This window comes from Amphiura filiformis, chromosome 17 (assembly GCF_039555335.1).
Source record: "Amphiura filiformis chromosome 17, Afil_fr2py, whole genome shotgun sequence".
Lineage (NCBI taxonomy): Eukaryota > Metazoa > Echinodermata > Ophiuroidea > Amphilepidida > Amphiuridae > Amphiura > Amphiura filiformis.
The window spans coordinates 4,587,791-4,614,558 of NC_092644.1; the positions used below are offsets into that span (position 1 = coordinate 4,587,791).

Genomic DNA, 26,768 nt, shown 5'->3' on the forward strand with positions numbered 1-26,768 from the left:
ATAAAATAAAATAAAAAAGAATAATCTCTTCAGTGACATAGAAGACCTGTAGATGCAGGTCTCAAGCTCTGAAAATAGTAAGGAAATCAGTAAGACTGTTGTTTTAAATCTATACTGCTGTACTAAAAATAAAAGTTCATTGTTTATTCAGCAAACACACATGAAATTAATTTGACTGAATTTTTATTCTAGAAAAGGATGCAATTCAATATTGACTGAATTAAATAATTTTTTATCTTCCTTCCTTATTTGAAAGTCGTAATGGGCTCTTCCATTTAAATTTCACACTACCCCTGTGGAAGATTGTGGAAATATGATCCACAGAGGGAGTATGAATTTCAAATGGAATTAGCACATTGGGCAGCTCCATTTGAATTTTATACAGACTCTGAGAAAGATTCAATCTGAATCTTCCACAGAGGGAGGGTAAGTTTCAAATGGAGCTGCCTAATCGTGTTTATTCCATCTGAAATCCATACTCCCCCTGTGCAACATATTTCCAAAATCTTCCACAGGGGTAGTGTGGATTTTAAATGGAATAGCCCATATTGAATAGCACCTGTACCCGTATACACTTTACTTGGCACTGAATTTTGATGATGAATTCAGTCAAAACGCAAATTGAGACTTTTTGAGATGGGTCATTGACATTTACCCACCGCTGAAAAGGTGAAAAGGGTGGACTCCCTGTAAAACATATACCTGGTGTGTCCTTATGGATGGCATGTATAGACACTAAGTATTGCACTGAGTAAATATATAAATAGCTTACAATAACATAGTCGAATGCAGACTAGCTCTAAATCTGCTGCTGTATAAATATGTAGATTTACCTAGGGCAAACAACCCTGAGCACATACAGGTGGTTTCTGCGAATCTGTACAATGCTCAGCTTTGCATTTTGGGGCGCCCTCTACGGAGGCGTCCCACAATATTGGCATGTACTTGTGAGTAGCTTCTAATTTCAGTCTTACTAGATTTACTCCGCAATTGTTGTGCTATTTTGCTAAAATTATGCCCTTGCTCAGAAATAAATCCACAATATGCTTGGATTTTATTTTATTATTGTTTTCTGTTATGCACAGGATAAAATGGTGTGCGATATTCTTTGTTTAAAAGACAAAATTAATGGATTTGTAAAAACACCAAATAAATCGAGACCTTTGACCTTTGTAACCACTTTGACCTTTGTAACCAGTTTACCGCCTCTTAGAACCCGATAGACGGTGACCAACACTTTGGATTACAATAGCCTAATCTGAATGGCATAGTCCAATAAGCTCAAATAAACAATCATAGTGCAAAATTTGACCTAACTTGCAGAGTATGAGTTTTTGTACCCAAAGTTTCAAAGTCAGGCATCTTATCAAGATCAAGATAGTGATAGTGACATAACAATTAACACGCTTATCTTACCAAGGTCTTATCTATCTGCATGGGGTAATTGGAAATTATGGTGTAGCCTATTTGTTTTAAGGATGAAACAACTGGCTCCTTTTGCATGGAAATTAGAACAAATTACTATACAAGCTGTATCAAAAGTTTGGTACCCAGCAGTTTTGATAGTAATTGAAAAGCCTGGTTCTTCCAAATGCAATATCGGGTCCCCTTAAAATGATAAAATGATCAGACCATAAATCTTTTGTGACTGTTTATGACATTAATCAACAAATTATGCGGATCCTAGATGTGTCGAGGATGTTATGTTTATGAACAAAACGTTACGTTTGTATTTTCAACATTGTTAATCATTGCTACGTGTATGTTAACAAATGAAAGTTCTGTAATTATTTTAATTCTTCAATGCTAAGTTAGTAAGTATTCTTTTGGATATCATCAAATTGTAAATCTCTAGTCAGATTTTCAGTGTGTTAACAACTATGTATCAAAGATGTTACGTTCATGTACAAAACATTAACGTTCTTATCTTGTAAACATTGTATACCCATATAGCTACTTTTGAAGAATGAATGTTCTGTAATTGTCTTTTATCCTTCATCTCTATTAGATTTTCAGTGTATTAGCAAGTAGATGATGTATATGTATCACAGACGTTATGATGTATATGTATCACAGACGTTATACATTCATAAAAACTTTTCTTTTGGTCAACATAGGTGTAGATCCTCTTCTATACTATCCATCATATACCCCCTGCATACGAAATTCAACAATATTCAATATCCAAAGCAATATCATCACTACAATATGCCCCAAAATTGAACTCCCCACCCCACATAATCGCAAATTGACACGACAGCTTCATTCCAATTCAATTTATTTCATCCAAAACGGTCCTGTGATACACCTTCCCCAATCAAACACATTTGTCTTGCATTTGATCATCTTCTACTCTTCCCTAGAAAAAATCATTATGATACCAAATCCCGGGACCAAATCTAAACACCATGCCATGGAATTCACCATATCACGTCCAAGCTCACATAATTTGGGCGCCCCATTCCTTTTTTAAAGGAATTTTTATTTAAGAAGGAAAGTGGGAGACCACCGCTTAGGACTGGATCCATTTTGGAGGACAATTTTGTATTTTTGGTGAATCTCAAACTAAGACCCTGTTTACACAGAGCCTGAAGTCTTTGAACTCGACTTCATTTGTGTGTAAACAGGGTTGTCGTAATTTGAACTCGACTTCGGAAGTCGACTTCAAATGACGACCTGGAGCAACATTTGTCGAATTCAAAGTTGACTGCAAACCTGACTTTTGTAGTGTAAACGAACACGTAATTAGAACTTGAGTCGAACTTCATAATGGTTATTTGAAGCATGAGCATGTGATGGTATAAAAGTTGAATTCACAATTTGTTTTGAAGTCGACTACCGTGCAAACACCCCGTTATAATTTATGCTAATCCCTAGTCGCAATCTGAATTTGATGTCGCAATTAAAATCGATTTCTCTCTGTGTAAACGGGGTCTATATGTTATCATATGGGTAGAGTATTGTCTTCTGAATTAAAAACAAAAACTGCACCTTTTGTAGTTGGATAACTATAGTATAGCATCTGCATCATAGCATTAAGCGTAACCCTAAACCCCAAACAAACCCTATCACAAATCTTAACTTTAACCCTCCCCCCATGCACAAATTCTGCTGTTGTGCCTACATGTATACAACTTACCTTAGGTGTACCATGGTGATGTGTACAAGCAACACACAGATTAGCGGGTTAACCAGGTCTCCCACCACCTGCCATTATGCCGTCTCACTGTTAATGTCACACCAGGAAACTAATACATGTGATTTCAGCTTTATGTCCATTACAAGCTTGTACCACTGTGATGCAAAACCAATAACACTGGTATTATTATATGGATGGAAATGAGTTGCTCTGTTGTGATTGGTGCAAGTTGTATGATGTCATCAACATCAGGTACACTCAATCCAATGTGGCCATTTAGGAAGCAAAATATCAGATATATGCCTTTTAACTGATTTGTTTTAATTTGTTGAATGGGTGGTATGATTCGAAATTATTTATTCAAAGAAAAAATTAATTCCCATCACATGCTCATCTGCAGGGCACAGTTCTTTAACTCCAATACATTTGCACATTCATTGAATGATCTTTGAAAATTTGGGTACAAAAATGAATACTCTGAAACTTGAGGTCAAATTTTGCACTATGATTGTTTAATTGAGGTTATTGAACTATACCATTGGGATGAGGCCATCGTGGTCCATAGTGTATAGGTATGGTTACTGTCGGCATAATGGTCCACTTTGTGTGCCACATTGAGTTTTCATAATTCCTTGAGAGGAGGACAAACATGCCTAGTCTAGATATGGTCAGTCAACCTTGAGATAAATTGGGCTATTTCATTTAAAATCCACACCATCCCTGTGGAAGATTTTGGAAATTTCTACATCAGGGGGAGTATGAATTTCAAATGAAATTTGAATTTCATACACCCTCTGAGAAAGATTCCACCTGAATCTTCCACAGAGTGAGGGTGAGTTTCAAATGGAGCTGATAATGTGTTAATTTCATTTGAAATTCATACTCCCCCTGTGGAAGATATATCCACAATCTTCCACAGGAGTGTGGATGTTAAATAGAATAGTCCATTTTGACCCAGTCCCCCCCTGTTTAAATCTGAACACATTTTAAAAGGGAAATGAAGTCCCAACAGGAACTGTGAATGGAAAATTTAATGGGGCACATTATTTATGTTACAATAGTTGTGTTCACAATTTGAGTTACACCCGGCGTAAACTTACACTAACAGCAATAAAAATTCCACAATTCCAACCGTGTGTCCATACCTAGCCTTCTCCTAGCACTACGCCGACCTATTCCACCAAGCATTCAATTCTGGTCAGCATAAACATTGACTACCACTCCCAGTGTTTCTGTGACCTTTTTTCAACCTCGCAAAATGTAATTTCTTAGCTTACACCGAGTGCCAGGTGTAGCAGCGTTCACATTGCAAAATACACCTGGTGGAGATTGCATCTAACTCGCTATGCCTGACTTTTGTCAGGAGTAAATCGTCAAATTTATACCTAGCGGAACTTATGCTGACCATCGTTCACACTGCCACTACTCCTAGCTGCGTTTACCGCTACTCCTAGCAACTTGCGCCAACCAGGTTCAGACGGGCATACATCTGACAATGTGAACACAACAAATAATAAACAAACATAATTATCATGTTGCTCTGATATATAGTGTTATTTTTATAAAAGCATAATATTGCATCCTGTTGAAAGGTATAATAGAAATAGGTGGAGAGAAACTGAAACAATATCTCTCATACCGATGTGAATTAAAAATAAATATTTAAAAGATTAATATTTTATAGGAAAATCTGTTTTTAAGGTGCTATATGAGGACATTTCTGGAGATCAGGATTTACTCTGAGCATGATTTCAATAGATTATTTGAGTAGGGCAAAGTACACTGATCAATATGCCTTTTGTTTGAAATCGGACATTCTGTTTTCATAATACATCAGTTTATTTTCTTTTTATCCTATTGTTTTTATCAATAATCAATGTAGTTAATGAGCTAAAATGACTGTAAAGGCTCAATAATATGTAATTTTTGCCAATATTTTGCTAAAACTCTATGCAGGGTACTTTTATTTTGCATATTTTTGCCTTGACTTGTTTTTGTTCAAATGTATTATATGGTGAAGCCTCCCTCCAATTTTCATAATTGCATAATTAGCTAATTTGCATAAATGCTAATTAATTAAACAAATATGTAAATTTGGTAGTTAACAGCATCTTGCGTAATGGTAGTGAGCTTTGGTAAAAATTACATTGATCATTTCATAGCGAGCATGTGGAGAAATTTAATATCACAGAGATATACTTTTGTAGATCCTGCATGTGGTTCTTGAGTTATGTTGTAAAGAGGGCTGAAACAACAACACTTTTGTAAAACGTACATAACTCATCAACAACAATAAATCAAGTATGTTTTCAAAGTATATGATACTAGTTAATCTTTTAAATTAAATATAGTAATCAGAACTATAATAGATTGGCTTCTAGCATAAGAGATTATAAGCACATTCCATCCAACATTGTTAGCACCGGAAAGACGTGACTCAGTACTTATTAGGCACATTCTCCGATACAGTGTTCAAAATGCCAAATATGTGTCGCCCATAGTTTCAAGTCGTATTCAGACTTGTTTCGTCAGAAAGAAATAACTTTTATTAATATAACTTATACTTAGGAGTTGCTTTTTAAAATGTGTGAGGCTGGAGGTTGTAACATGCCTAGAAAGTATAAAACAATAAAGCTGATTATGCATGTCCATTGTTTTCCTCCATGTCGCCAGCCAAGGTGTGTTCCGTATAATGTGTCCCTGCTCTCTAAACATGCACGCATATAATGGATTATATTACCCCCACGACCCATTATTCAAAATCGCGCACTGTGATTTGTTGAAACGCGTCACGTGACAGACCATTAATTAGCGATAAAGTGTCAAGGGCAACAAACTTTATGTTCTTCTATCATCACAGCGCACAGCAGAGCGCACAGCACACCTGCTTATGTAAGGGAGAATGGAATGTCAGGGGTGTGTTATTGTATGTGCATACCTGCTTATAGGGGAGAATGGAATGTTAGGTTGTGTTATTGGAATGTGCATACGCTTTGGCTACGCGTATGCTCTCCACCTTGAGGTAAACAACTTGAAATATTTGGGCAAAAAATTTGATATTTTCTCTTTAAATCACACTATTTTGTGGTAATAGAATAGAAATAAAGGGTGCAGCATTATCCTTTACACGCAGATATAATGTGTCTCGGCAGTAAAGCGTTTAAATAATGGGTTCGCCGCCTCACCCATTATTTACGCTTTTACTGCCTCGACACATTATTTTCGTAAAGGATCATGCATTACCCTTTATTTCTTAATTATAGGCCTTACCACAACAGATAATTTTTATGTTAACCATTCTGGAGGATTCTGGAAATAGGCCTATATATGCACGTGTTTGCTGGAGGATTCCGAAATAGGCCTATATATGCACGTGTTTGGTGTGTGCACGTGCTCGGTATTGAAATATGTGTTGAAAATAAGGCCTATAATTATTGGTCTGATGAGATGCACTTGTTAGTCACACTGTAATGCTTTTCCGATCGCGCAAGACTGTACTCGCGCAAGACACTCCCGTTGATACTCCGCGATAGAAGATCATGAAAGCACGCGATAGTGCACAGCGTGAAAGCGAACCGCATACGTAATGTGATAAGGCATGGACGGACGGACACGCCGTTATTAGTATTAAGATGTAGAATGAACTTTTGCAAAAAATTAAAGTTATTTTTCAATAATTTTGGTTTAGATAATGAAAATCAATATTTTGGCTGCTTCAACCAACAATACCCCATCTGCCCTTAAATGAGTGGAAACCTGACTGTAAAAATCACTGTATCTAAAAATCTTCGCATTACAATTACCACTTTACAATATTGTACCATCTTTTAATATTTTGAAGGATTTACTTTTATTGTTTGTTTGTGTGAGTCTTGTTTAATTTTTTCAGATTCTAAAAATAAGTATCTATTGTTTTGTTTTTGATCTGTCTCCAGGATTCTCCCATGGAAAATGTGATTCTTGCCGATATAAGCAGAACATTCACAGCACACGATAAATTCAAAACAGAGAGTGAAGGAGGACAAGATGCAATGTACAAAATTAGTAAGGTATGGAATAAATCTGTCAACCAGTACATTCATTTACAATGGCTCTCATTTATTTATGGCTCTGTATAATGCATGTATGTATGAGGGTAAGAGTGCAAATAACCCTCTCCATGCCGGCAGGGGTCAAAACAAGAAAAAAATCCAAGGGTCCTTCAGACCCTTGCCTTTGAAATGTCAAGGGTACTCACTAATTTTCAAGGGTCTGACTATTATGAAGTATTAAATGTTGGTGTAGAAACAATAACTAGCAATACCTCCTGCTTGTGCACTATAGCAGTCTGAAGTCATCGTTGTCGATAATAAGATAATAGTATGATCTGTACTTGAAAGTAAGTTGAAATCGTCATCATTTAATGTTGTAACTTGAAGTGTAAATGTTTGTTCAAACATAGATCATCATCTTTCATACACATCTTGATAACACGTTTAAGATAAACAGACAGTCAGTTTCAAACTTGCAACTTACAATATAGCTCAGGATGAAGAATAGGATTAAGGGTCCAACGATTTTTGCGGCGGGGAATGAGAACTTTGCAGCATGGGGAATCATTAAAAAAATTATGCAACCTTGTCAAAGGTTGGGATTCTCTAAAGAGAGGGCGCTTTTCAAAATGGCCACCAAAATGCCTAAAAATTGTCAAAAATTGCCACATAGTGTGATTTAGATATCATATTGCTAAAAATTATATACTTTACATGACACGGTGTATAATTTCATATTTTGACATGTCTAAAATTGACATGTGTAAAAGTTACGTGCAATCTCCACATAATTGGCTGTTTTTTCCATGTATTTCCGCACAATTTGCCTTTTTTTGCGCAATGTGCTATTTTGTTCGTGCAAATCATTTGTCCTGCAGATGACAAATGAATAAACACACAAGGTGCCATATTATATGTGCACATAGTTTTTGTAGGGACATGATTTAACTAATAACGTGGAGGCATGTGTTCAACTTGCATAGTAAATGAATCTTTATGGTGATTTTTCTTTCAGGCATACTCAGTGTATGATGAAGAAGTGAGTTATTGTCAAGGACTGTCCTTCCTGGCAGCCGTCCTATGGTTGCATGTAAGTTGATTATCTTCTATTCATTCCAAATATATATCATATTATGAAGAATATTTTGATTCTTGATATAACGGTATTTTCAAAATTGTTAAGTTGTCCTGATACCACTATCATGAATGCATACTAGGACTCAACCGATTATCGGATAAGATATCGTATCGGCCCGATATTTTCTATACCGGTATCAGATCGGATATCAAATTTTTGAAAAGTTTCAAAGTTTTCAGCAACTTTGGAGAACCACTGTCCACTGGACCTATTCTGAAGTGCTAGGATCATTCACAGTTAATTTGAAAAAGAAAAATAATAAATCGCATTCCTTATGATCATTTAAGGAGTGCGATCGCACTCCTCAAAACTCAAAGCCTGAATCCAAACTCTGTATGCATTTACAAATTGTTAAAGATGGGTGATCTCCTAGTAATAATATTTAGACACTTAAGGTTTTATCCAGAATTTGAGAATGTTGTCCTCATAAAGCTGGACCTTGAGAATTATTGGGGAAAAAACACAATGTTGGGTACCAGTTGGTGTGGTTCCATATGTTTTTTGGAAATTATGATTTGCATTAATTGAATTGCTATTTAATCATAATTTTTCTATGTATATAATTAATATAAATTTGTTTCAATATATAATTTCGGAAATTGCGATTGTGATTTGCAATATAACCATTTAATTCTGTATTATCCTTCAGATACATTATGTTACCAACTTAATTAAATTTGTTTTGTTATTGATGCTTAAATTTTGTATATAATACAGGGTGAGTCAAAAAAACTGCAATAGAGCAAAGAATCAATATTTATGTAAGAACTAAGTTGAACTTTCCCAATATTGAAATTTTTTATAAATGATACACTCATTCTGTGAAAATATGAAGTGAATCGTGACTACCGTTTAATTTTTATGAGTCCTTTTGCTGCGATACCCAATTTTGTTATTTGTCCACGAGGTACCATGGATTTTGAATGAGAGCACACAGTGCACGCTAAAGACACCAGATCTTAAGCTGACTTTAACTTAAATAAGGTTGTTTTGGCATTATTTTAATTTCTTTTTTTTTTTCTGTTCAAACAAACTTTCTAACATTACTTTAAGTCCTTCATACCTCACTTGACTCCAACACCAGTTTTTTCAATCCCAATATGTCCAACTTTTTGGATATTTTGAAATTCACTCCACTTCAATTTGCGCGCATTTTATTTTGACATTTGAAAAACCCGCCTACAAATTTGTATCTTTTTGATAGAGAATAAACTTCTTTAAAGTAAGGGTAAAATGAAAATAACATCAAATAATGTTTCTTCTCCTTAAACAAGACCAAGGGCAATAACACTTTGGGTGCTCAATTTTATTTTAATGCCAATGAGGTTAAGAAAATGGCAGTTGTTCCAAATCTACCTAACACAGAGTGGGCTGACATTCAAATTTTAGATGTCTCTTGGACAAACATTAAAATTGGGTAGCGCTATAAAATGTGTCATAAAAACAAAACGGTAAATGCTAATTTCTTACTTTTTTCACACAAGGTCACTGATGGATATACCATATATAAAATGTTTTAAAACCTATAAAGTTCAACTCGGTTCTTAAATAAAAATGGATTCTTTTCTCTATTGCACTTTTTTTTACTCACCCTGTACATATTATATATATGATTTTGGAAATATTGTTAGTATATATATGTGAAATCATGTGTGAATAAATTTAATGAAATTGAAATGAGAATGGTGACTTGAGTCCTATTTCTAACTATTGTCCAAGCCTAAATGGGCTGTTCCAGTTGAGACCCATATACCCCCATGGAAGACATGGCCTTAATCTCCTACACACAGGGAGTGTGAATTTCAAACGGGGTTACCTGAATCAGTGACTCTATTTGAAATCTTCACCCCCTGTGTGGGAGATTATGTTTGTCACAGAGGGTGTATAGATTTCAACTGGAATGGTCCAGTAGGATGAAATTGAGTAGCACTGGTATTCAGAATTTGTTCTTGCCTTGAAAAGATGGAGGATAATTATGTTTCAATAAAACAATTAAAATAAGTGTCCAAGATAATCATTGTTTTAGTGCATAACAGTTCTGTTTCAATGTTGTTTCCTTGCAGATGCCAGAAGAACAAGCCTTTGCTGTGTTGGTGAAGATCATGTATGAATACCAACTGAGGGACATGTTCATGAATAAATTCATTGAACTTCATATCAAACACTATCAACTGGAGAGACTTATTGAGGTAATAGACCTTTTCAAACCGATTCATTCCGATGAAACCTGAAGCATGAAATAATTCCGATTGTGCGCGTGCATAAAATAGTACCTCTTCAGCATCATGTACAGTGCGAAGTTGCTATGTGTAAGAGGCATCATAACCATGATGAACTTTCAGACCGTCAATTATGGATGAGAGAGGTACTTTTGCCAGGGATACTCAATGCTCAATCAAGCGTGTAGTGGTACATCTTGTGTAAGAGACTTACTTGTGGAAGAGGTGATGCATATATTTTTCGTTCTGTAAGAAAAATTTAACTGATGAAAAATGACGAACATTTGATCATTTCTTTCCATAAGTACCATATTGTGAAAAACCAAGTTGCTGAGGTGTTAGCTCAATACGCTAGAAAATATTTAAACCGATGATCCCATGTTCCCATTGGCTGAAATTCGCAAAAGGATACCATAATTCATGACATCTCTTGCCCGCCAATTTGACCCCCTAAGGTACTAAATAAATAGTGTGGTTTACCGAACTTTTACAATCTTGATTTGAAATGGTCTATAGAGACAATTTTGCTTTCCTCAAATGCCACAAATTACTGACTGTTATAGCCCAGTGACTTCAGCACAACGTCTAGACGTTGATCCACAAGCCTCGGCACACTTTACAATTAGTTGCTGACCACTACAGCCCCACATCATTCCATAAACCATTTAACAACAGCACAGAGCTTTGCTGCTAGTGCTTAGAAGCGCACACCCTAGACATTCCACAATTGACCTTCACAGCCAGGATCAGATTCCCGAGTTACGTACAGGTTACATCAAGACAATTAGCAGGAAGTTCCTTGTGCTGGGGTATTTCAAACTCAGTTTGAAAGCGCACACCCTAGACATTCCACAATTGGCCTTCACAGCCAGGATCAGCTTCCTGAGTTTTGTACAGGTTACAACTATTAGCAAGAAGTTCCTTGTCCAGGGGCATTTCAAACTCAATTTCAAAACTCAATTTTTCCATGAGAGCGTACTAAACCACCACCAGGGTTCGAACTTGCAACCTCTAGCACCATATTCGAAGGCTTTATCAATTGAGCTAACTTGATTGCAAGGACAGCTGTGCAAGAAGAAAAGAACAGTTTTTCTTAATTCAAGTAAAAAAAAAGTCACAAAATAAATTATCAAGCTGTAAATAATGTTAGCATTTCATCTTATCTTAACAATTGTGTCAGTGAAGTAAAAATAAGCTTCTTTGTTTATGTTGTGTACAGGACAATCTTCCAGATCTTCATTCACACTTCATGCACATTGGTGTTGAGACCCACATGTTTGCCTCACAGTGGTTCCTTACTTTATACACAGCTAAATTCCCACTCCATACAGTATTCCACATTATGGATGTCTTCCTCTCTGAGGTAAGTTACAGGATTTCTGTGGTCGCTGTACGAACCAACAGGAATAGCGACAGTATGTCATGCACATAACAATTTTTCTGCCTGAATTTGCCAAGTTGTTATAATCTTGGTGTTCTGTTGATTAGAGTCCGCTAATTTGTCAGGCCAAATTAAAAAAGGTTTGTCTCAAAACTATCCAACTCTGAAAAACCAATGCGAAATGCATTTTTCTTCCCAAAGATTTTATTCAAATGTGAAAAAAACCCAAAAGTCCTATTCTACTGTATGAAGTGTTGTATTGAACAATAAAGTGATGCTGCTATTGTATTGAAGTGAAGTAATCTAAGAGCAGGGGTCTAAAATTGTCAAAACAGCATTTAGATCGTATTTTTTACACTTTTTCTGAAAATAAATAAATAAAAAGAAGAAATTTGTCTTTTTACTAATGTGGGTGAATAAACTAATGTATGCAGGAGCTTTGAGACAAACATTTTTTTTTTAATTTGTCCTCAAATGAATAGCACACTGGTATGTGTGTAGATTTTAATTATTTGGTAGAGCTGGGTCTTTTTCTTTAAAACATGGTAAGATATATTGTTGAAATATTTTTGGTTCTCCTTTCTTTTTCAGGGTATGCCAGTAGTCTTCAACATTGCTCTGGCTTTACTGAAGGTAAGTTATACTATAATAAACATAATTACAATAAATGCCACTGTTTTTCCATGTAAGCAATACTGTGATTTCCCACATGAATTAAACCAATGAAAATTAAGTTTATTTTAAATATAACTTTTAAAGATCTTGACCTTTCTTAACCAGAGATCCTCAGAAATTTTCTTCTTTGACAAGAAAAATGACAAGACTAAAATACTATACAGCCACGTTGTTTAATTCCTTGTTCTTTGATGTTCAATCAAGATGTATTTTTCACAAATTTGTTTTAGGCTGCAAAGAAGGAGTTGTTGGGACAGGATTTTGAGGGTGTTTTGAAGTACTTCCGTGTCACATTGCCAAAGAGATATCGTACAGAGGAGAGTGCTCAGGAACTCATGCAATCTGCAATGTCTACGAAGGTAAATAAACTGAGCTCAAAAAGAAACTTATAATTTTTCATCAGGTCATATCTTGAAATCCTGTCTATCAAATTCTACCAAAATTACACACAGGTTTACTTCAATACTCTACTCTTAACACATGTCAGTAACCAAGCAGTTATCCAACTGACACAACAGCAAAATGCACTGACATGGAACAGCTTCCTGGAACACATTCACAGCCCAGCCCTGTTTCATGAAAAAAGTGTATGAAAAGCAGAAAGCAGCACCGTTTTATCATCTGTGTAAGGATCTTGTGTGCATTCTCACAGATTTTTTGTGCTGGGTGCCAAATGTTGGGCTGTGAAAGTGGAGGAAGTTCAGGAAGCTGTCCCATGACAGTGCATTTTGCTGTTGTGTCAGTTGGATAACTGCTTGGTTACTGACATGTGTTTTGAGTAGAGTATTAAAGTAATCCTGTGTGTAATTTTGGTTCATTTTGATTGACAGTATTTTAAGATATGACCTTATGATTCACGCGTTGCAAAAAAATTATAAGTTTCTTTTTGAGCTCAGTTTAGTTACGATAATGTTTGAAACATAAAGTGTATTCTCCTGCAACAGTTAGTACAGGGTGTATCACATCAAAATGCAGTCAAGCATCCACCGTTTGTCATAAAAGGACATTAAACTATAAATTGTAGTCATTTCAAGAGGGTCTAACGCCGAAGAAGCAGACATTTTATTGTCCGAGGTCACCCATGGGTCATCTGAGGTCAAGTTACTAAAACTTGGTGGGTACAGGCAACATCTTAAAGCCAATTTTTGGAAGGTCATTGTGGGGTCACTGGGGGTCATCTGAGGTCAAATTAGAAAAAACTGTTGGATGGGCATGAGACTTGGTGGGTACAGTCACCAACAGCCAGGGAATTGTGCCCAGCTGAGAACCACCAAAATTTAGGGGTCAAAGGTCAAATTTCAATATTGGTCCAATCAAGCTCAAATTGAACAGGCAAATCACCATGGGTTGTTCCAGGTTCATTTACTTCTACCAAAAGTAATCGCGAAAGCAGGCGGACGCAAAAGCAGGCGAGACTCATGGTTCGAGAACCGCCTTGTTAGACAACAAAACTGATGGGTACCAATCATTTTGATACACCCTGTATGTTGGTGTAATATTTGGCTGCTTTGAAAGAGTATAAATGATGTATTTTATGCATCACAAGTAACTCCTCAAGCAAAGTGTAAAGTTTTCATAAAATTTAGGTGCCAAAGTTTCCATTGGCACAGGTGCATAATACCTGCCCGTCTGAAGTAAAAAATATTAACAATTACATTGACAAATTGCTGATAATTGGCTGCTGCCTCCTCAGATGACTTGCAGTTGGCTAAAGTCCAGTTGAGATATAACAACATGCTGAAAACCAATCTTACTTGGACTTAATACTCTGCGTACTGGCTTCAACATAAAAAGTCCCAAGTTGTGAGATATTCTCTCATCATATCAAGAGCTACCTTAAGAACCACTGTGGGAACCACTGAACCAATATTAGCCTTGTTTGTACTCTTTTTAATGCATTTTCATGCTGATTCCAAATATGGTCATGGCAATTGGAATTCTTAGATTATTCAAAATTTGAAACTTGTTGTCTGCAGACGACACTCTTGTGCAGAGAGTTAATATTCCTTAAATGGGGCCTTTTATCTGATGGAAAGTTTAAAGATCAATGAATTGCAAATGTGTGATACTTACTTCATGAGTAATTAATCATAGCTTGTACTCTTCTTGCAGTACCATTTAGTAAGAAATGTATAGGTGAACAAGCCTTCTCTGTTGCAGGCCCATCACTTTGGAACTCACTTCCGCAGCATGTAAGAAATGCCAGCTCAACTGCAGTTTTCAAAAACCTCCTGAAAACTCATTTGTTTTAATCTGAATTTGTATTTTTGCTTTGTATTATATTTCATGTGGTATTGTTTGTTGTATTTTGTATGGCGCCTTGATCATACTGGATATTGCGCCTTATAAGAAATTAATGTGTGTATGTATGTATACCATACAGAAGACTAGAGTACTTGAGTCTGAGACCCAGTCCACAACAGTATATTTTTGTCATCGTGTCGTAATTAACCGATTATGACACAGTTATGATAAATGAATGGTGAGAGTGTCCAGAAGGTCAGCACCTCGTCATCTGGTTCTGGTTATACACACACCACAGCAATTACGAATTTTATTGAGTAAACATAAATACAATGACAAAATGTGTAAATACAGGTAATATTTTCATCTGCAATTGCGACAAGATCATGCTACATATCGGCCCAATTCATCATTCCCAAATGATGACACGATTCTAGTATGCCGACAACATTGAGTGGACACACGGTACTAATATCATAACACGATTATGACATAATCATAATCGACTGGAAAAAACACACTCATTGTGGACTGGGTCTGATCCTTCCTCATTAGATATTATCTAATGGTAAGGGCTGTATGGTAATCAAAAGGCATTATTGTCAAGAAAGATTTTGCATTAATTCCATTACCTAATGCATCTCATTTTGTTTATCTAGGTGAGTCTCGGAAGCTGAAGAAGTATAAATTGGAATTCCAAGCCATCAAAGAAGAGGAAGACAGAGAGGACCCTGCAGATAAGCTGGAGGTAAGAAATTATTTTAAAACAAATAAATAAAATGGCTATTTTATTGGACTCTCTGACATTATTGTTATTATTTTCATGACATTGGCTTTAGCCAAATTAAATACAATTACATTTGATGTTGTTAAGGGGGTACTACACCCCTGGCCAATTTTGTGCTTTTTTTGCATTTTTCTCAAAAATTATAGCGCATTGGTGACAAGTAAAATATGTATATTATAGGGGCAAGGACTACAACTACTGCACTGAAAATTCAGCGCAAGTAGTTATTGATTTAGTGATCAAAATTGGTTTTCTCTCATTTTTGACTATAACTCTACAACTGTTGTCTGTGTTAAAAGAAAATCTGAAGCTTTCGTCAGGAGTAGCTCTGACTTCTGCAGGACAAAGTACCTAAGAATGAGACATGTTGGCCCCTATCTGCTAAATTTAAAGCCTATCCCACAATTTAAATATTGCATGTTTCATCTTGTTTTTAAACAGCGTGAAAATAAGCAGTTCCTGCAGGTGAATATGCGATTAGAACAAGAGAATGACGAGTTGGCTAGAGAGCTGATTACACATAGATTGTCTATGGAAAAACAACTAGATAGGGTAAGTACTAGTAGTCCCTTGGTCAGGTCAGCAGTATATGTCACAAAGGCTCTTATATGTGTCACAAGACTTTAAGATACATCACAAGCTTCTTAGATATGTCACAAGGCTCTTCAATATATCACAAGGCTCTTCAATATATCGCAAGGCTCTTAGATTTTTCCCTACGACTCCCTAAATATGCCACAAGGCTCTTAGATATGTCACAGGCTTCTTAGATATGTCACAAGGCTCTTAGGTATGGTATGTCACAAGACTCCCTAAATATGCCACAAGGCTCTTAGGTATGTCACAAGCTTCTTAGCTATGTCACAAGACTCCCTAAATATGCCACAAGGCTCTTAGGTATGTCACAAGCTTCTTAGCTATGTCACAAGACTCCCTAAATATGCCACAAGGCTCTTAGGTATGTCACAAGCTTCTTAGCTATGTCACAAGACTCCCTAAATATGCCACAAGGCTCTTAGGTATGTCACAAGCTTCTTAGATATGTCACAAGACTCCCTAAATATGCCACAAGGCTCTTAGGTATGTCACAAGCTTCTTAGCTATGTCACAAGACTCCCTAAATATGCCACAAGGCTCTTAGGTATGTCACAAGCTTCTTAGCTATGTCACAAGACTCCCTAAATATGCCACAAGGCGCTTAGGTATGTCACAAGCTTCTTAGCTATGTCACAAGACTCCCTAAATATGCCACAAGGCTCTTAGGTATGTCACAAGCTTCTTAGCTATGTCACAAGACTCCCTAAATATGCCACAAGGCTCTTAGGTATGTCACAAGCTTCTTAGCTATGTCACAAGACTCCCTAAATATGCCACAAGGCTCTTAGGTATGTCACAAGCTTCTTAGATATGTCACAAGACTCCCTAAATATGCCACAAGGCTCTTAGGTATGTCACAAGCTTCTTAGATATGTCACAAGACTCCCTAAATATGCCACAAGGCTCTTAGGTATGTCACAAGCTTCTTAGCTATGTCACAAGACTCCCTAAATATGCCACAAGGCTCTTAGGTATGTCACAAGCTTCTTAGCTATGTCACAAGACTCCCTAAATATGCCACAAGGCTCTTAGGTATGTCACAAGCTTCTTAGCTATGTCACAAGACTCCCTAAATATGCCACAAGGCTCTTAGGTATGTCACAAGCTTCTTAGCTATGTCACAAGACTCCCTAAATATGCCACAAGGCTCTTAGGTATGTCACAAGCTTCTTAGCTATGTCACAAGACTCCCTAAATATGCCACAAGGCTCTTAGGTATGTCACAAGCTTCTTAGATATGTCACAAGACTCCCTAAATATGCCACAAGGCTCTTAGGTATGTCACAAGCTTCTTAGCTATGTCACAAGACTCCCTAAATATGCCACAAGGCTCTTAGGTATGTCACAAGCTTCTTAGCTATGTCACAAGACTCCCTAAATATGCCACAAGGCTCTTAGGTATGTCACAAGCTTCTTAGCTATGTCACAAGACTCCCTAAATATGCCACAAGGCTCTTAGGTATGTCACAAGCTTCTTAGATATGTCACAAGACTCCCTAAATATGCCACAAGGCTCTTAGGTATGTCACAAGCTTCTTAGATATGTCACAAGACTCCCTAAATATGCCACAAGGCTCTTAGGTATGTCACAAGCTTCTTAGCTATGTCACAAGACTCCCTAAATATGCCACAAGGCTCTTAGGTATGTCACAAGCTTCTTAGCTATGTCACAAGACTCCCTAAATATGCCACAAGGCTCTTAGGTATGTCACAAGCTTCTTAGCTATGTCACAAGACTCCCTAAATATGCCACAAGGCTCTTAGGTATGTCACAAGCTTCTTAGCTATGTCACAAGACTCCCTAAATATGCCACAAGGCTCTTAGGTATGTCACAAGCTTCTTAGCTATGTCACAAGACTCCTAAATATGCCACAAGGCTCTTAGGTATGTCACAAGCTTCTTAGATATGTCACAAGACTCCCTAAATATGCCACAAGGCTCTTAGGTATGTCACAAGCTTCTTAGCTATGTCACAAGACTCCCTAAATATGCCACAAGGCTCTTAGGTATGTCACAAGCTTCTTAGCTATGTCACAAGACTCCCTAAATATGCCACAAGGCTCTTAGGTATGTCACAAGCTTCTTAGCTATGTCACAAGACTCCCTAAATATGCCACAAGGCTCTTAGGTATGTCACAAGCTTCTTAGCTATGTCACAAGACTCCCTAAATATGCCACAAGGCTCTTAGGTATGTCACAAGCTTCTTAGATATGTCACAAGACTCCCTAAATATGCCACAAGGCTCTTAGGTATGTCACAAGCTTCTTAGATATGTCACAAGACTCCCTAAATATGCCACAAGGCTCTTAGGTATGTCACAAGCTTCTTAGATATGTCACAAGACTCCCTAAATATGTCACAAGGCTCCTAGATATATCACAAGGTTCTTTGATACGTCACAAGGCTCCTAGATGTGTCACAATGCTCCTAGATTTGTCATATTGCTCTTAGATATGTCACAAGGCTGTTCGATAAGTTCATGTTATGTGAATCATATATTCCATCCAATGAATAAATATGTCTTCATTGTGCTATAATAGAGGATAAAGGGATGCAGTTTTTTACACTTTGCAAGGGACAATATCTGTTCCTCCAAAAAAATAGTAAAATGATTGAAGACAAAATGAAAGAGACTATTGGAAAAGTAACAAATGTGATGAAATTTGAAGCTCATTTGAGTCACTATAGTCAAATCGTAAGAATCTTAAATCATGAAAAGCACCTTAAGGTTAGCAACTATTTTAAACTGTTGTGATTTGGTAGTTTACAGCATCTTGCAAATGGTAGTGAGCTTTAGCAAAAATTGCATTGATCATTTCATAGCGAGTGTGTAGAAGAATTCAAATATCACAGATATACTTTTGTAGGTCTTGTGGTTCTTGACTTGTGTTGTAAAGAGGGCTGAAACAACAACACTTTTGTAAAATGTACAAAACTCATTAACAACAATAAATCAAGTAAGTTTTCAAAGTATATGATTTGTAGAATCAACTTTTGCAACACATCAAAGTGTTATTTTTCAATAATATATTGATTTCAATAATGAAAATCAAATTTTTGGCTGCTTTGTCTACTTTTAAATTGGCAAACTATTCTGAACAGCCAGGATTCCCAGGAACATGTTGTAGCAAATATGTGATAGACTACACAGAATTTGCATAACAATATGTTGGTCTTTTTAATATTTGTTTCAGGAACGAGATAGAGGTGATGAGTTTGAGAAAGAACTGAAAGCTACGAGACTGCAGGTGATAGAATTGGAAGAAGAAAACAGACACTTGGAATCGGAAACATCACAGGTATGTTGTTTGTACCAAATACAATATCTGAAATATAAACAACAAATGGAAATCAATCTAGAAATGTAAAGTGGAATTGGTAGTTTGCATTTGGCCATTTCATTTAAAATCTACACTCCCCCTGCGGAAGATTTTGGAAATGTTTTTCACAGGGGGAGTATGGATTTCAAATGGAATGAACACATTAGCAGCTCCATTTGTTACTCACCCTTCCTCTGTTGAGGTTCAGGTTGAATCTTTCTCAGAGGGTGTATGAAATGCAAACGGAGCTACCCTGTGTGTTCATTCCATTTGAAACTCATATTCTCCCTGTGGAAAATCTTTCACAGGGGGAGTGTGGATTTTAAATGGAATGGCCCATTTTGTTCTGTCAAAACTTATAGATGAGCCCAATGTTGCTGGGAGTTATTGCATAATCATCTGTAATAAATATATCATGAAATTGATAATAATATCTGCCAAACTTATACTATATAGAGCATTATGCGAAACATAAAATTCCTGCAAACATTATCATTCAGAAGCACAGGACACCACAGATGTTTATCCTTTCATACAAATAAAAGAAAGCTTTATTAAACGAATCTTGTTTCTCTACAGCAGTAAAATAGCTCACCTTTTGGGTAGTTTTCTGTCTGCAATTCGCTAGACTTTCTTCAGCCCCAATTAAGAGAGCTCTGTGTACAGTTTGTCCACTGTGAAGTACAAAGTGAACAGTGTGCAGTACTGCGTCTCTGCTGCAGGTATGCTTACCTTCAAAGTCGGCACAATGTGGGTGTCCGCGTCGGTACTTTGTACTTCAGAGTAGACTCTGACTGTAGATGTATACTGTGACACAAACAGTTCTTGTATTTTCAGTTCAGTTATAATAAATTTGTTTCATATGAATTTTTTTTTTGTATAGGTGAAAGAGTTGTACAGACGAGACATGGATAAAGCTGAAACTGATGGTAAGAGGAATACTGCCATCATTGCAGACTACAAGCAGATATGCTCCCAGCTAAGTGAAAGATTAGAGAAACAACAAACAGCATCCAGACAAGAGATGGCGAGGCTTAGGGTAAGTCTAGATTAATGAGTGGGATTGGTGGGAGGATAAGGGTATGGTGTGGTAGTGAGAGACTAGAGAAACAACAGACAGCAGCCAGACAAGAGATGGCGAGACTTAGAGTAAGTCTAGATTAATGAGTGGGATTGGTGGAGGATAAGGGTATAGTGAGGCCTTGTTCCTTTATTGGTTTCCTGTGACTTTGTTTCATCAGTGATGCCAACGCGCCTTAGGCACCTAATTGGGCTACTTGGCGATCACTCAAAAATCTGTGCCGCTAGTTACCTAAAATTGAGCTACTTTGCAAGAGTCAGGTCGTGGCAGTAGTTCAAGGTATTTTCCTTTCCTTTCAAGGTTTTGAGTCTTGGAAGCTCCCAATTGCAATTACAAAGGGTTTTGTGACCATTTATTTGATCGGTCTGTGACTTCCCATTAAGTACCGGAAATCTAAAATCAAGTGCTTTGCCGCCCAATTTGGTGATTTGCATTCTAAATGCGGGCATATCTGCCCAAATATCCAATATTGGGCACTTTTTGGAAGCTTAAAAATTGGGCTACTTGTGACTCCTTTAACGCGGCCTGGCGAGCCAATGTGTCTGTCTTGGTCAGGGCCGTTCCTTGGGATTTTGCCGCCCTGGGCAAAGCCTCTCCCTGCCGCCCCACCAGTGGCGTAGACTTCTTTTTGACATTGGGAGGATGGAGTTGGATTTATTTTTTAAGTATAGTGAATCCAGCACCTTATATATAAGCTTATGGTACAAATGCGCGCAAAGCGCGCGAAACATTTTGCCATATGGAAGCTAAACCGATCATGTGCAAAAGTGGAAAAAAAATGGGCACTTTGGGGGGCTAAAATTGCCAAATATGAGGTTAATTTTGTCAGAAACCCACACACAGCATCAACATGGGGTGGGGGATGATTGTATGGACCATCCCGCCCTGGCAAAATATTGGGGGGAAATTTTCCCCACATCTCCCGAGATCTACACCTATACGCCCCACCATACCCAAAAAGTGTTAAACCCTTGAAAATTCATCATTTTTGACCTATTTATATACTGTCCACGACCGTTTTCCTTCTTTTCTGTATTTTTTTAATCCCACTTTTTGTTCTTCTTTGGCCCTTAGTATTTTGGAGGGACCGGACACGACCCCCATCGAAGTACTTCCGTCCACCACCACTTACACAAATTAAGAATAATACACATGATATCATTTATTTTTCTTCGCAATTTTTCTTTTTATCCGCCTCATTTTTTCTTCCCTTCTCTTTCTCCATTCACGTTTTTTCTTTTTTCGACCCCTTCTTCTTCTTCTTCTTCTTTTTGCGCCCCTCTGCGTTTGCCGCCCTAGGCAACCGCCTTACCTGGCCTAATGGTCGGAACGGCCCTGGTCTTGGTGCTGAAAAGTTTTGGCAACACTGTGTTTCATAACCTTCCACTGACCAAATACACAGTAATGTGGAAGTAGACAAAGATGCAAGAAGCAATAGATTGTTATACCAGAGAAGATACAAATTCATGCTATTCCATATTTACGTTATTCTCAAACAGGTTAAGGTCCAAGATTGCGACACATGTTCCAAATTCTTCAATGAAGACGGCAAATTGATCATCAACCCGTTAGATCCGGATGAATTAAATGAACGAGTGGAACCGGATCTCGCCGCGGCACAGACCCTAATCCGGGAACTGGAGTTGGAGCTTGCCCAGACCAAACTGCAGCTGGTGGAGTCAGAATGCAAATCGCAGGATCTGGAGCACCAGTTGAATTCTGCCGTGGGAGAGATCCAGTCGTCGCGTACCAACAGCTGGTTGACCAAGACGTTTACAACTCTGAAGGAGGCAACGACGCAGAAGACTGCCCTCAAGGAGCCTTCCACGCAGAAAAAGGAATAAAGCAATGTGTGTACTATGTAAAAAGTGTAAGCTTTTGTGATATTATCAAAATATTGTTTGCTGGCTAAGCAAGTACTGATTATAATGTATTAAGAAGCATCTCCATATTTTTGTGAGAGAGTATATTGTTTATAAATCTCTCTGGATATTGTGTGTATATTTAATAGCTAATGTTACGCCAGATGTGTTATGGATATTTGTATCGAAAGGTAACAAGCCTGAAACTTGTGCCACTTGATCAGAAGGACAGAGACGACTACATTCCATATAATGACAATTTTCTGGTTCCTTGTATTTCAAACGGAGCCTTGTTTGTGTTTTGAATGACGTACATTGAACAAAGTGAAGAATGTATAGTATGCATTTGTCATGTATGGTTGCAACCTGTCCCTGTTACACAACCAAATTCCTACTTTATTGGAGTTCCGATTTGTTGGGATCCGGTAAGGTAACGGCTAACAAGGAATTTGGCTGTGTTTAAGATTTTTACCTATACTGAGTGCCAAATTGTGGTTTTAAAGCGAAAGGCGAAACATTGACAAGGTTTTACGCTATTACTTGTCCAATTACATGTAATTAAATTTTAAATTACGAAAGGAAGGTATTTCTGAAGATGGTTTTAAACAAGGTCATGCACATTTCTTATATAAGATAAAATGCTAGTTCATATTGTACAAAGATTTGATGCAAAACTGTTTATATGCATTTGCAATTGTATTTATTGACATGTACTACGCATTGAGCCTGATGTTTTGAGAGAGTTGTAAGAAACACATGATAATGCTTTGCGATATTACACCGGTGTCATGTTTTGCTGTGCATACTGCTCCATGTATTACTGACCAAGCCTGTGCTGTATAATTCAGTATCAATTGTCACCATGTAATCTAGATTTTAATTAAATTATGGGACCATGTGATAACAGTGTCATTTGTGGAAGCCTGGTACTTATTTGGAATCAATTGTTAAGAGCCAATTGGGCCATTCCATTTAAAATCCACACTACCCCTGTGTCAAGATTTTGGAAATATCTTCCAAAGGGCGGAGTATGAATTTCAAATGGAATGAACACATTGGCAGCTCCATTTGAAACTCTCCCTCCCTCGGTGGAAGATCCAGGTTGAATCTTGTCTTAGAGGGTGTATGGATTTCAAATGGGGCTTCCTAATGTGGCAATTCTATTTGAAATTCATACTCCCCTGTGGAAGATATTTCCAAAATCTTCCACAGGGGTTGTGTGGATTTTAAATGGAATGGCCCATTGTTAGGCAGATAATTGCTGGATTTCAATTGGCTCATGTTTGTGAACGCTGCATATTGCTGTACATTGTATATGTTCTGCATAGAGACTAATCACAGACTATTAGAAACTGTCCCTTTTGTATTGTGATGAACAGTGAGGGCAACATGATCATATTTATCTTTTGCAGTGAAACCAATTGTTGCCCTCCTTGCTTGGTGTCACATTTAGGGCTTTGTAATTTTGAAATTGTCCCTACAAGGAAGGCAGGACAATAGCATTGACATTTAAAAACAAAGCAAACAAAAGCCTCAACCTGTACATGAGGACAAGTAGCATTAGGAGTAAAGATTTCAATGTACGCTGAAGATATAATCCAATCCAAGCGTAAACTATGATTTTCAAGGACTTCCGACACATCAGAAAGGTCTAAATCAATGGCAAGTGCCTGAACTTATCAATATTTTGTGTTAGACAAGGTTGAGTGCTTGCATGTTAAATGGGCTACAGAGGGAGTACGAGTGTCAAATACTCACTCCAATTGTGGAAGATATTGGTAAAGTCGTAATACAGGGGGAATATGGGTTTCAAAATGATTAACCCTGACCGATTACATTTGAAAAACATACTCCCGCTGTGGAACATATTTCCAAAATCTTCCACAGGGGTAGTGTGCTTTTCAACTGGAATAGCCCATTGTAGCGTACCTTCTGATTTATTGGACCCAGCATGCTTTGATGTGTGCATGTTTGCGATATGCATAAAGCATTGTACTAGTCATGCACACTAAGTGCTACTCATGCTAACCTTTGCAAAGGCTTAAGTTTCTGATTATATTTACATTTCTAGCCTTTACAGCAAAATGTACACAATTTTGGTCCCTGTCGTGACAATCCAAAGTGGCCAGTTTCCTGAAGTATAATTTTTGCACAGGGCTATTCCATTTAAAATTCACACGCCCCCTGTGGAAGATTTTGGAAATATCCGCCACATGGGGAGTATGAATTTCAAATGGAATAGCACATTAGGCAGCTCCATTTGAATTTCATACACCCTCTGTGGAGGATTCAACCTGAATCTTCCAATGAGGGAGGGTGAGTTTAAAAATGGAGCTGCTAATGTGTTAATTCCACAGGGGTAGTGTGGATTTTAAATTGAATAACACATTATAAGAGAGCTCTGACTTGGTATAATACAAAGTCAGAGCTCTCTTATTCAGAGTTGCAGCTCCCCTAGTACTTATGCAAATAATATGAAACTAAACGTAAAAGTTAACAAAAGTTTGTGTTCAATTGTGACAATGTCACCTTATTTAAAATGTAAAAATAAAACCCATGTCTAAAAGCTGAAAGGAAAAAGTTAGAAATAATATTATTTTTAAAAGGGCATTTTGTGATCCACTGCATCATCCCCGACTTTTCTTTAAAAAAGTTGAGATTTGTACACCACTGGAAACCTCTGGTTACATAATGTTTATGTGCAAAAAATTTCTTGCATATTAAATCGTTTAGCAAAAATATTGTATACCAGATCACTGGCCTGTGGAGCATTGTAATACATGCATAACTAAAAATATCATAAAAAAGAGGATGCTAGGATCACGTAAATACTCCTTTAATTGAAAATACGGTAAAAGTAAAAATGTTCCATTTGTAGTGTTCTTGTCTTTCATCAGCTTCAATGATAAAAATGTTATGATTTTCTACAACTTACTCAGAAACCACCCAGTGCTCCTTCACCGTTTTGGTCGTACAAATTTTCTATTTATTTAGTTGAATGAATCATTTCATATGTTTAAGTTGGATCCATTTTATGCCTACACATTTTTGTATTCAGTAAATAAGCAATGTACCTGTACATAATTCTATAACAGTTTGTGTGACCTTACCGTGACTTCTCTCTAGTCTCTAGTCCGAAGGGTCGCTAGTCCGAAAACTGAATTATGTTTGCTAATCCGAAGGTTCTCTAGTCCGACTATAGAATAAGGGTTAATGTTAGGGTTACATTTAGAGTTAGGGTTGGGGTAAGGGTTAGGGTTAGCAAGCCGTATTCTATGTTCGGACTAGAGAACCTTCTTTATCATTCGGACTAGCAAACCTTCAGACTAGAGAACCAGATATTCTGACTAGCGAGCCTTTCCCAGAATTCCGACTAGCGAATGGTAAATTACGTGTTCGGACTAGCGAACTTTCGGACTAGAGAGTTGTCACCGACCTTACACACTCAGTTGTGCTAAGTGCTTTGTTTGTCCATAACATAATACAAAATACCTATTTTTATTGTATATTACAGATATTACCGTTGACCGTAGTCTGCAAGAATAATGGGCCATTGTGGTTGAAATCCTTACACCCCCTGTTGAAGACATGACCTTAATCTCCCACACAGAGAATGTGAATTTCAAAAAGAGTCGCCCATTCAGGTAAAGCCATTTGAAATTCACACTCACGGTGGGTGAGATTAAGGTTGTGTCTTCCATAGGGGTATTTGGATTTCAACTGAAATAGTCCCAATGTTTCATAGTTGCTGAAGCATGTCATAATCTTACATACTGTTTAATACATGTGAAATAGAAACTGGAGAATGTTGTTTGATTAATGTGACTTAACCCCCTGAGCTGAGCACTACCTGCTGATCTAACATTGCATCTGATTGGTCAATTACATGTTATCTTCACTTTAATCACCAATCACAATGGAGCTTTGCAAATAATTCACCCCAATTTTTTTGTGTGGTGAAATTATTCTAACAATGTTGCTGATTGGTCCAATTGATAATGAAGACTTCTTTTTGGCCAATCAGCAGGTAGTTCTCATGGGGTTAATCAACCACACTACTCCCTTTTAGGGTTTATGTGGTTTTAAATAATATATGTACGGATGTATGTATGAGTTCACCTGCAAGGTTTTTGAAATGGTCCATGCGCCCTGTTCTGAGTATTGACTTTTTCGGTAAATCCCATTTAAACCTTTGCGAGTACACCTGAGATGTCATCATTTCATGGTTGGAATTCGAAGTTTGTCTGTTACCAGTGTTGTTAATGGTATTTCAAAGTTAACCCTGAGCACTA

At 37.2% G+C, this 26,768-nt stretch overlaps 1 protein-coding gene across 1 annotated transcript in view; it reads left to right on the forward strand.

Annotated features, from left to right (window-relative positions):
* The window catches only part of LOC140136830 (rab GTPase-activating protein 1-like), a 64,575-nt gene extending 40,478 nt beyond the window's left edge, over nucleotides 1-24,097 (forward strand). Inside the window, exons 10-20 of the mRNA XM_072158428.1 lie at nucleotides 7,075-7,188; nucleotides 8,186-8,260; nucleotides 10,372-10,497; nucleotides 11,747-11,890; nucleotides 12,500-12,541; nucleotides 12,814-12,942; nucleotides 15,492-15,575; nucleotides 16,056-16,166; nucleotides 19,408-19,512; nucleotides 20,417-20,572; nucleotides 22,114-24,097. Of these exons, the coding sequence (XP_072014529.1) occupies nucleotides 7,075-7,188; nucleotides 8,186-8,260; nucleotides 10,372-10,497; nucleotides 11,747-11,890; nucleotides 12,500-12,541; nucleotides 12,814-12,942; nucleotides 15,492-15,575; nucleotides 16,056-16,166; nucleotides 19,408-19,512; nucleotides 20,417-20,572; nucleotides 22,114-22,458 (1,431 nt within the window). The 3' untranslated portion in view covers nucleotides 22,459-24,097. The remainder of the gene's footprint in view (nucleotides 1-7,074; nucleotides 7,189-8,185; nucleotides 8,261-10,371; nucleotides 10,498-11,746; nucleotides 11,891-12,499; nucleotides 12,542-12,813; nucleotides 12,943-15,491; nucleotides 15,576-16,055; nucleotides 16,167-19,407; nucleotides 19,513-20,416; nucleotides 20,573-22,113) is intronic.
* Nucleotides 24,098-26,768: the final 2,671 nt, after the last annotated feature.